At 37.8% G+C, this 12,274-nt stretch overlaps 1 protein-coding gene across 1 annotated transcript in view; it reads left to right on the top strand.

Annotated features, from left to right (window-relative positions):
• Positions 1-4,852, top strand: part of FRMPD2 (FERM and PDZ domain containing 2) — a 45,451-nt gene extending 40,599 nt beyond the window's left edge. The window contains exons 29-33 of the mRNA XM_065639047.1: positions 937-1,228; positions 2,150-2,308; positions 2,963-3,137; positions 4,041-4,251; positions 4,777-4,852. Coding sequence (XP_065495119.1) covers positions 937-1,228; positions 2,150-2,308; positions 2,963-3,137; positions 4,041-4,251; positions 4,777-4,852 — 913 coding nt within the window. The remainder of the gene's footprint in view (positions 1-936; positions 1,229-2,149; positions 2,309-2,962; positions 3,138-4,040; positions 4,252-4,776) is intronic.
• Positions 4,853-12,274: the final 7,422 nt, after the last annotated feature.

Below are 12,274 nucleotides of genomic sequence, written 5' to 3'. Positions count from 1 at the left end.
TGTGAAGCGTTAATGAAAGTGATGCCATTTTAAGTGTTTTTAAGATGAATGACACATCAATATTTCAATAAAGATTGATATGAATAAAACAAGTATTTAAAGAAAAGTGTTTCAGTCTTCTCTATTAGCTTTAATGGTAAATTTAGTGAGAGACAATGCTATTCTATGTAGACTATACTAGTCTATTAGAGTTCATGAATAACAACAGCCAAACCAATATTGAACACACCACATATGATTACAGTCAGGGCTTGAACACTAAAAGTGCTAAATACTCTGACTCTAATCAAATCAATAATAATTTTAGTTCAAGTAACTGAAGAAATCTATTGATTTCCGTAAGGTAACTCTTATGCCTCAAGGCAAGCATAAAAATAAATGCAGGCTTACAAAGAGAAGTCAGGACTTGTATTTTTTATGGAGAGACAAGATTCATTTAATATTTCATATTTCTCATCTGTGCTCTAGTTACTGAGGAAAGACCTGTAGGGGCCAGGAATATGTCTGGCATTCCTTTTTCAAGAAAAATGCAAATGTGAAAATTGTAGTAGTATTGTAATGTGCATAACACTTACTAGATAAGCTAATTAGGTTGTTTATGTCAGATGAAATAATTAATGATCTAGGAATTGTCCAATTTTTCTTTTCAAGAAGCAACCAAAGTACTAATTAATGCTTTTTTTTTAAAAAAAAGAGTGCAAGATTTTGCAGAGACTGTTTTCAAATTCTGAAAGATTTTTAATATTTTAACTAGCTTTGCCAAATATTGATTACTTATTTATTTTTACAGTAACACTGGAGGACCCAGACTGCAATTTAATACCATAACTAGTACTTCAGTTAAAATAAGGTCATATATGTCAGTAGACTTTTCGGTGGCCATCTAATAAAGCATGTGGAGGAAAACTCCAGCACTGCAATCTTTTTATTTTCCAGCCACATATTTAATAAGAGCCATGATGACCTATCGAACACAAAATGTGTGCCTGAAACTCTCTCTCTAACCCCTATTGATGAAGAGTATCTCACCATCAGCTCAATGTCTGTGACCTCCCTTTCACGAGATGGAAGCTCCGAGACGCTCTCCACAACCATGGTGACCCCACAACCACGTGTTGGTGGTCCTTTCTCATCATCCCTGCCTGCTAGAGAGACACATGACAGTGACAATGAATGGGAAGACTTGGAGGAACTGGAAGAGAAGGAAGAAAAGGAAGATTGCACTAGGGTATGTGATGGGCACCAGCTTATTAACAGGCAGAATATGACGAGGGAAAAGAAACAACTTTAAGAATGCAACATTCTTAAACATTAACTCATTGACTATAGTATTTCTGCATGGCTTTTTTTACTTTCCTGAATGCCCACAGTCTTCAAGTAAAGCAAAACTTCCTCTATGCCCAGCTCTCCAGAATTCTTTACCATTTGTCTTAAGGCCATATCCCTGCTTTTGCCATCTTACTATATCTTCAACTTTCCAGCATTCTGCAGTGTTATTCCCAGCACACAAAGGCCTAAAAGCCCTCTAGTGGCCTCTAAAATTGAGTCAGCTACTTTTTTTTTTTTTTTCTGTCATGTTTTAAAACCATGCAGAAAATCACTTTGTTACAGTGATACTACTATAATGTCCTGATAAGAACGTGTGATCCTTGTGCTAATTGCTGTTCAAAATGTAGGGCTCAGTCCTGCCAAATGCTGAACATCTTGCATTCCTGGTGACAGTAGTGAGCTCTGAATTCCCACTAATTTGTGGAACACCGAGGACAAAATTTAAGTCCAGCCATTTCCTTCAGTGGAACAGTGGTAGCAATAACAACAGTAATCTCTGCACCCTACTATTGCCATGCTTGTCAGCTCAGAGGACTCCAAGCTTTTCTTTACACATTTCAAATGCCAAAATTCCAGTCTCTGATCGCATTCGCTGCCTTATTAGGCCAAATCAATCAATCACCATGACACTCCACTTAGGAGAAAAGAAGTAAAATTAATTCTACAATAAGGCAGTGGCAGGATCAGAGAAACTCTTATGTATGTTCTTATTTATACCATCTGAGGATCTGATTCCTATCTGCATATAAAACCAAATGGGATACGTTAGTGAAGCAAAAGAAAAGCCTACATCAGACATATCTTGTGCTTATTTTAATAGGAAATGGAGATCTTTGTGACTTTGACAAAGTCAGAGAACAACAGTTATGGATTCTCTGTAGTTCTTAACAAAGTGGACAACTGCCTGTATATTGATGAAATCTTGAATGAGCCTGCCCTGTCTGATGGAAGACTAAGAAGGGGAGACAGAATCATTATGGTACAGTAATCCTTTGAGTTTATACAGAGGAGAGAATATTTGCAGATCAACATCATTTAGCTTTGGTATTCTTCATTCTGTAGGATCCAGTTTATCACATATTTAGGAATGCAAGTGCAAATGAATCATGTAATAAATGTAATTCTGCTGACTTCAGTGGGACAAATTTCAAACTGAATAGATTATATGACCAGGCAAATAACATGAATCATATAGCAGCCATACAAGACAACCAAGATATTAAAAGTCTTCCCAATCAAGTGACATAAACACAATTAATGTAATAAGATAGGTGACATACAAAGGATGCAGGAGTTATGTCCTTTGTAATATATGAATAAAGCCTGTTTTTAGTCTGATTCATCTTCTATTTCTTGTGTTAGTCTGTCTTCCTTTTTTTTTTGTTACAAGACCTTCAGTTTCAAGAAAAAGGAGCTATTTTTATGAAAGCTTTGCATTCAGAAAAAATAAAAGTTCAACGAAGAAATCTTACTACAATCTTAACTGTCGCATTCACTGACATTAAATACCAGAGCAAAGCAGTAACATTAAAGTGAAAACTAATTTCAGTTTATATGTAAAATTTAGAGTGTTGAGAGAGCTACATGATGGTCAATGAGATCTATGACATCATTTTACTGGTTTGTCATTTAGGTGAATGGAACTGATGTCACATCTTTACCATGCAATGAAGCCCTGACTTTACTGCAAAGCTCTCCTCCTGATCTGCACCTTGTGGTTGGTCGTGCTGACTGTGATCCACGTCCCTCTATGAGGCCAGATGAGATTCCTGAAATTACTCTCACCAAAGGTGCCAATGGACAGCTAGGTGTGTAGGAAAAAATATGCATATGATTTAGGACAGGGAATACAGCAATTGAGGTAATCATAAGCAACTGTGGTCTTGGATCAATATGATCCTGTGTGACCTTGACACCTTTATGCTCTCTTCCATTGCCCATGGCCAAGGAAGGGAGAGCATTATTTTGGGCAAGGCCTTAAAGGGAAGACTGATATCTCTTTATTAGGCAAATATCTTTGCATTATCGTCCTATCAGCTGAAGTTTCTGGTAGATGTCTAGTCTCATATTTTTATGTTACTGTTATACAGAAGTTGTTGGTAATTAGATTAAAAACCCTCCACTCAAATCCTTGATTCACCACAGACACAAGGCTTTATGTACATTGTGCAATACAAGTGATAAAAGAAATCCCTACAGTGTGAGTATTGCTGCAGAATGTGGCAAGTACTGCACACAGATAAACCTGTAGATCCAGGAAACAACACAGATTTATCTGCTCAGGTTTTCAGTCCAGAAACTAGCTTGTTCGGAGGCTGCTTGAATATCATTGCACAATTCTGGTTTGTGCTATATAGGTATCTCCTGTTGCAAAGCACTTAAGCACTCTGGTATGGAGTCACTGCTATGCAGCTAAGTGTCTTATTGAAATGACTATTCAACATTAGGTGAAATAAAGCACTATGGAATAGCTGAAGTGTAGAGATGGACAATACCATTTCAGTTTTTTCCATACTCTTTTGACATATAATTGCATTCCACTCTCCCAGTCCAGCTTTTATACCATCTCGCTGAGGCAAGTCTGTTGTTTATAATGTTGATTTGTTCAGCCTATCTTTCAATGACCCACATCTGTTCTGTTAGGCTCTATGTCCCTGACAGCAAAATTCAAACATGCTGCCACAAAAGATGCTCTCTCTTCATTATTTTAGGTTTGAAGCTGACAGGAGGAGCTGGAAGCAAGTTGCAAGGTATTTATGTGCTAGAGATAGTGCCTGGCTCTCCTGCCAGTGTGGAAGGCAGTTTGCAGCCACGCGATCAGATTGTTTACATCTGTGGACTGTGGACTGAGGGCATTAGCCTCGATGATGCAGTGAGAGTGTGCGAAGCTGCCACCCAGAATGTCCAAATCAAAGCCACAAGGTAAATCTGAGCACACTCAATCTCAGTCCTAATGTTAAAGCCGATTTCTACACTTTACATCACTAAAGCAAACGATAAAAACAAGACAAAATACAAGAAGAATGCTTTACCTCAAAGGTCTGAAGGTTGCAACCTGATGCATAACATCAATAAGATATCTGAACTCCTTGTAATTGCAGCTAACACAGTGAGTACCTGTAGGCTCATACAACACAAATGAGAACTCTTCAAACTTCATCATCCAAACACGGATGTGAATCCTTTAACTGTGAGGCTGGCCACCATTTTCAGATATCTTGTTCTCCAAGGAAAATCTTTATATTTCCACCACTAGTGCCAACCTTCTCCATATGTTCTCAGATTCATAACTACAGGCAAGAAACTACCTCTGGTGGGAACCTCCAAGATACTTCCAACAGCCAAATATTTTAGAAAGGTGTTAAAAATGCAGCATTTAATCTGTAGCAAGTTATTAATTTCCTTCATCAGTTCTTGGCCATACTGTAGATTTATTGTGTTCTACAGTCTGATAGAGCATCAACAGAGGTCATGGACTGACCTAGAAATAGCTTCCAAAGATCTCAGAGGAACCGTCAAATAGTAACCCAAAGGAATGTGAATAACTAAGATACATAACCAGAACTGCCAATAGTATGTCTGTCACAACTGTCTTAATGTAGTTCAAACTTTTATCAGTGTTTTATTAATTTGCACTGGGCTAGCAGATGAAGAAACTGCAGCCTCATTATACTTCTTGCTGTTTGATCAGTTAGTGGGCAACACTAACGTAAGAATTTACAATCTAAGGAGACAAACAGAAATAGAGAAATAGAGCAAAGAAAATTCCAAAAGATCATTCCTACTTTATACAGGAGGAACTGAAGCTGAATCCACAAAGCAGTTGCATATTTCGACAGATAGTTTAGCATGTTCTTTCTTTACCCAACCCATTTAAATGTTTCACTGTTTTTAAATACAGTGAAATATTTTACATACTGATATAAATGCTCTTTAGGAAAGCACCATTAATAAAATAATAGAAGTACAACTACAATTTAGACAACTGGCTTTCTAAAAATATTTTTCATATGTGCTTTACAAAGCATGCAGCTCTTAATGGCTCACATATTTCACTTTTTCTGCCCCCAGAAATGGCAATCCAGTGGTTCCTATAGATCAGGAAAAGAGTAAGTAAGGCTATTTTTTTTTTTAGTTCAAAACTTGCTTTTGATTTTGAAAAAAACCCTAAGGTATTGATTCATTGAATTTAAAAAGTTATTAACAGGTTGTAACTTGGCATTCAGTACCTCTGTTACTGCCATTCCAAGTCTGAAGAAAATTCAGTACCTCTTTAAAGATAGAAATAAAACAGAGTTCTCTGTAAAAAAAAAATAAATGCATTTTGCATAGTCAGTTTCTATTTTTTTCAATATGTTGTTATTAAATGGGAAATTTATGTGGTTATATTTCAACAGCTGTTTTGATTGAAACTATTCTCTAAGGGGTTTTCCAGCACTTTTTTGAGACACTATTTAATATGAGCCACTACTACCTTGGATATTAGGAAAAAATTCTTTATGGAGAGGTTTGTCAGGCACCAGAACAGGCTGCCCAGGGAAGTGGTGGAGTCACCATCCCTGGAGTTGTTTAAAAGGCATATAGATGAGGTTCTTAGGGACATGGTTTAGTGCTAGAGTTAGCTTATGGTTGGACTCAATGATCTTGAGGGTCTTTTCCAATCAAACTGATTCTATGATTCATCACTTAGACTGAATTTTTAAACTGGTATCAACGAATCTATAGGAAATCAGAAACAGGCAGCACTACTATCTCTTAGTTAATATTAAAACATTCCTATTAGGAGATGATATCAAATACTATAACTGACAGAAAACTTGAGCAATCATCTGCATTACAAAGACTTGACCAGAACTGCTTTAGCAGCAGCAGGAGTCTCAGCAAGCAGAGGCTGCATCTGCACCATCAGGTGGAAGGATAGGTATCATGTCTGTGTCACTGCGTAGAAAATGTGTTAAGTATGCAAGTAATACTTTCGAGTGTACATTTTGCTGGCATGTCAAGTCAAGCCTAACCCACAGTTTAATTTACCTGACTGGATATCCTTTTTTTTTTTTTTTTTTTTTTTAATCATGCAATGATTACTTGAAAAAGTAACCCTGCACCAGAATTGCTTAAATGCCCACACTCATCTGAATATTGGCATATGGCTACCTGAAGAAATTATTCCAAGTCAAACCAGTTACAGATTTCCTACTCTAAAACAACTAGCCATGTGTTTGTTTTTATAAACTGAAGCAGCTTCTTTCACTTACTGAAGAACAAGCTTCTTTGAGTTTACTACAAGACACAGATAAAGTTATGTGTACTCTCAGTTTCTGTGGTATGACTAAAGCATGGTAAATGCATATCCTGGTAGGGCCTTGCTTTTACATCCTCACTCCATGAGCTTTGCAGATTCCAAGATTTCTCAAGACACCTTCAAAGTAGGTTACAGGTCTGGTCCACCTCTGATGCAGATTTGTGAGCTCTACAATGGTACAGTTACCTGCCTCTCTTGTAAAACAAGATTCTTTCCTTTTATAAGGCACTTAAAAATCTATAGTAATTTGGTATCTGGCATTCTTTTTGCTATCATCTCTGATAGAGTTATAGATAAATGTATAACAATTTGCTATTATGGAAGCAAACCTTCATTTTATAGACTCTCAGTTTCTTAGTTACAAAAATGTATACTAAATTTGCAAATGCAACAGGGAGCTTGTTGTGTTTTGTTTTTAAACAACAGAACACTCATCATTTTCTGTAATTCATACATTAAGAGTAAAATAGTAAAAGCACCGAGATATAATAAAGCAAAAGCCCAAACCTGGAGGTGGGTAGAGGTAAGAGTATCAAGAAATGTACATTGACTTCTTGCGTATCCATCTCTGCAGACACTAACACACCCTGCTGCTTCCTCTGCCTGCTCATTGCCACATGTCTAGAATGACTCGGTCTGATCTCTGATTGTACCATTTTAAAAATAACAATGATTGAGATGCAATATTTCTGCAATTCATGACAGAATTGTTTATATCACTGTGCAAACTGGCAAACTTAATAATGCAGTAGTGCCTCAAACTGCCTCATATAGTGTCGATACTGGATATTGATGCTTTGTTTAATAATATAAGCACAGAGTTTACATTCCCTTGTGTTTATGAAGGTTAGCAGGAGGCCTGTCAGAAAAAACCTATGTGTATGCTTTCAGGGCCACGTGCTGAGACAGAGAAAGCCAAAAATTCTCTCTCAAATGAAAACCTGAATGCCCAAGAACAGCATCTGCTCCATCAACATGGTAAGGAACTTTGTATTTTTCGATTAGGGTTAGTAAAATTTTGTTCCCTCTCTTCGAAAGGAAAGAAGTCTGTAGGTGGAACTGGCAGCACCTGCGAAAGATTAATTCTTCATAAACACAACTGCCTCCTTCAGAGTTTCAGAAAACATTTATACATTGCCTGTTCTCCATCTTGTGTCTCTGACCCTGTAACATGCAGCTTTTAAAGCTTGTTTTGAAATCTGCTTACTGGGAGGTAAAAATCTACAGGGATAACATGCAGAAGGCTCAGTTCACAGTTCAGGAGTTTAAGCCCACATAAGTCCACAGGCATTTTTTTGTATTTTACATGTCAAATATAAAATGTTTTATTATGTCTCTGAATATGATTTTGAATGTTGTATTATGGAACATTTTACCAATACAACTGTGTAAAAATTGTTGCTGCTTTTCACAGAAAAACATTTGGAGGAAACAAACTGTAGTGCTCAGCAAAACACTCCCGATTCTCCAGAATGTAAGGTAAGTGGCAGATTTTATCACACTCTTCTGTTGCTGTTTTTCAATGCATAATATCACTATTTTACCAGCTTGGTAACGTAAGTATGGCTCATATGACGTAACCCCTCCGTTGGTTCTTCATAGGACTATTTAACAGTTTATGAGATTAATACTTAGCTTAGAAAGCGTGGGGTTTTGGGGAAAATAAGTGTAATTGTCAAACATTTTCCAAACCTTTGTAGTATTATGCAGCACTGATACAAACCATGATGGTTTGAATTTGGCAAGAGTAATGCCATTTTTGAATTGATGAATTCCTAAAATACACAGGTGTGTTATTTGAAAAAAATAAGTGATTTCCATGCTCAACATACAATGCCCCAAAATTCTTACAAGTGCAAACATCACTTCTGTTTGTGCAAACATGTGGAAAATAATGTTACTTGGAAATGAAATTATCCACATTAGGACCAATATTTCATAGGAATAGATTTACTAGTTTTCTCTTCGTTGTGGTTTGCAAAAAAGGGCTGTCTCTTGTTAAAATTAGACCTTCAACCTGGCAGAAAAATTGGAACAATTTTCTCACTTTTGATTAAGTCATCACTATTGCTGCTTCTTCCAAACCATTTAATCCATTAGGGTTTATCTGTTCAACTTGCTAAAATAATTTCTGAAGATATTTGCAACATTGAAACTATCCATGCTGCAAGTCATAAAAATTTCTAGGCTGCTGCTATTTCTGACATAATACTTGACCCTAAAAAAGCAGCTGATTTTAAAACTGAATGAAGTGCTAAAGCCAAACTGATAGGTATGTTGGGGTTGCAAGGTTAGGATTTTCATCACAGAAAAAGAATGGAGTATGTACTGCATTACTATCATGCTGGAGATAGAAGTGATTTGTTTGTCAATGAAGGTGATGTATTTGATATGTTTTAAAAGGGTTACAAAATTTTGTGTTTCCTTGCTCTTAAGAGGTTCTTTTCTCCTCCAATACTTATTAAAAAAAGATTACAGAAATAAGTATGTGCTATTTTTATTCTCATACATACATGCAGTTGCTATGTTAATCTCTAGAAGCTCTATAAACCTATTCAAGAGAAGGATATATCCCATAAACTACATCAGCCAGTGAAGACTGTGAAGCAGTCTTTGGTATCAAAAACACAAACAAAACACATGCCTGAAGAAAGCCCACTTTAGATTGGATCTTTTTCTTTTGCAGGACTTCATTATTAAGATTGAGCTGGAAAAAGCAGAAAATGGAAGCCTAGGATTTGCACTGGTAGGTGGAAGAAATGGCAGAGCTATCCTAATAAAAGCCATCAGTCCAGACAGCATTGCAGATCTAGATGGGAGGCTTCAAGTTGGTGACATCCTACTTAAGGTAATGCTTGTTCTTCATTGGTTTGGCCTACATTTTCTCCAGTTACTCTATCATGAGCATTCTGTTCAGTATGAAGGTTGCACAGATTGGAAATCTGTGGCTGCTTGGCACAGTAAAACATAGAAGATGATGTTGCTTGTCTCCTGGGCTCAGAGGGCTGTTCTGGGTCCTTCCCACCCCTTGCCCAGAACTCAGCTCCCTGTGGTATTGGGTCTCTCTACAGCTGTAAGGTGGCAATCGGGCATTCCAGCAGAAAAGCAGACCCAGTGTAGCAGGGCAAGCAGCAAAGTGCAACTCCTCCACTGCGCTCAGTGAGGATTACATGTGAAAAATCAGGGAAACAAGAGCTGACTGACCAGCCACGCATAAAACAGCTAACCAGGAGGACACTGGCAGGAACTTATCACAGTGCCATTTAGGACTGGAATTAGAGCTTTTGAACCTTAATTTTAAAATCTTATTATCTTAACCACGTTTTAATAATCTTCGCCCCCCCCCCCCCCCAATTATTTTGTCTTCCTCCTTCAGGAATTTCAATATTTTTGTTTGTTTTCCTACTCTTCCATTTACTTCCATCTCTCCTCCATTTTCCATCTGAAGAGTGAGAGAAACAGTGCACTGTTAATGTCTCAGAAGAGATATAGACTATACTTTTGTGGTGTACTGCTGCCAGTCATGGTATAAAGAATTAGAGAGAAGATGATCAAACAAGTTACAAAAATTTGAGGAGATAAGGACACCTGAAGTGCAAACAAGTTATATAAAAATTGCTCAGTGCTGGGATATGTGCTTAAATGAAGCTTTCTGTTACAGGAACCTTGAAGCAGGTATCATTGTATTTTTCAGGTGAATGAGACTTTTGTGTCCGGTTTGCCACGCCAAACAGTTATAGATCTGCTGCGCAAGGCTCGAGGCACTGTTCAACTCACTGTCTGCCGAAGCATGGCTTTGCATTGGACTTATTCAGGCAATCAGAGCTACACTATACCTTCTCCTCCAAACACAAAAGCAGAGCCTGGTAAGCAGCCACATCCACTCAGTACATAATAAAAGTGGGGTTACGTGTTGCCTGTATTCCAATTTCCCATCAGCAAAACAATTCAATATTACTAACTTCACAGTTACTCCTGATTCATAGCTGTAGATACAAACACATTTTTCACTCTGATCTGCAGCTCTGGCTAAGATACTCAAGACATAGGACCACAGGGAGGGAATGCCTAAGCATGATTTTTAAGTCTTGGAGTAGTGGAAGCATAGCCCATTACTGACCCAGCTGCTAAAACACATTTCCAAAAAATTTCACATTCCAGCACTCCTACCTTATCTCTCGGAAGCACTACACCTCCTGTTCTGCCTAGCAGACACTCCTTTCCTGCAATTGTTTGTGTTCAAATCCAGAAGCCTCTGCTTCCAGGTTATTGCTATTAATTTGAGAGCACACCCACCTGCATCAGCAATACTTAGAGAGCTGACTAGGTCTAACAGAAGAAACCTGTGTTGAAGGCTCTGCTCTACTGAATACTCAAAGTTAACATATTGATTAAAGCTGGCAGTGGAAGTAAGGGTATAGAGTTACCAGGGGATTATGGGTTTATATTCCTCAACTTTCTGTTTCTTTGAACAACTAAATGTTTCCTATAAGGTGTAGAAACTTCAAGGGGAAGAATGCAGAAGTCTTCCTTAATATACCTTCTGTCACACTGGTTACAAATTAGAGGTTTTGTTTCAAATCTTCTCAGGCAAGAAACCACTGCCATTGCTCTTTGTTTTGTCCACACCTGACTAGGGGGAGATGCAGAGCTGACTGTAGGTTTTGGACATATTTTAAGGTAAACATTTATGCATGTAGTCAGCTTTACTGATGCAAACTTACCTGCGTAGGTATTTTAGACAATTCTGCTGTTAGGCAGCAGCTGCCTCTAGGGTTCAAATATCTCAATTTTTTCAGTATCTATTAGACTGAAGCTAATCCTCTTGAACTCCTAATCTGTCATAAAGACTAGACACTCCTTTGCTTACTGGAAGATAACTGGTGTGCTTCAAGAGCAAAGTTTTTCCATAAAGATGAGAAAACTATGCTCAGCGCTGGCCTGGAAGGGGGCTGTTCACTGCCTCATCTCTGATTTGAGGGTCTAATGATGCAAAAAAATGGAAGGATGGCCAGTTATAAAAAGGTTGATTGAAGCTCCTGCCCTATTAAGGGTTGTGGAAATATTCCCATTCACTTCAGTGAGACTAGCCTTTTCTCCAGCTCTGCAAAGTTAAGGAAATAACTGTGGGGATGTTTATTTGCATCTCACATGATGTTGGTGAATTACACAGTTGCTGAAAAGTTTAAACTGTTTTTCTGGACCAGCAAAACCCAATAGTATTATAGAAGAACTGTCATCAAAGTTGATCTATGTTATTTGTCCCTTAGCACTGCAAAGGAATGGGCTGGATTAGGGAGGGCAGATTTCAATTCTGTTTGAAGTTTTTTATAACTGCTATTGATACAGAGGTCTACTTCAGTGTATCTCTTGGGAACCTGAATTATGCAGGTTTCTTCAGTGGTGATATATGGCATTTGTGCTGTACTAACCCTCATCCATGAAAGGGACATTCCATGCCAGTTTCTGGCACTGTCTCTCAGTGCCTCTTCCAAGATGAAAGTCCTCTGATGTGGATGGTGTAGAAAAAATGGATCTGTATTTTCATACTTTGTAGGCATGTTACTTTGATTTTGTTTTCTGGTATTCAGATGGTGCTGAGGAAAGCCTCCAAGCACAGCCTGGATTCACTTTCAAGGAAGA

The sequence above is a fragment of the Caloenas nicobarica genome, chromosome 7 (assembly GCF_036013445.1).
Source record: "Caloenas nicobarica isolate bCalNic1 chromosome 7, bCalNic1.hap1, whole genome shotgun sequence".
Lineage (NCBI taxonomy): Eukaryota > Metazoa > Chordata > Aves > Columbiformes > Columbidae > Caloenas > Caloenas nicobarica.
This window is presented reverse-complemented; position numbering and strand designations above follow the sequence as displayed.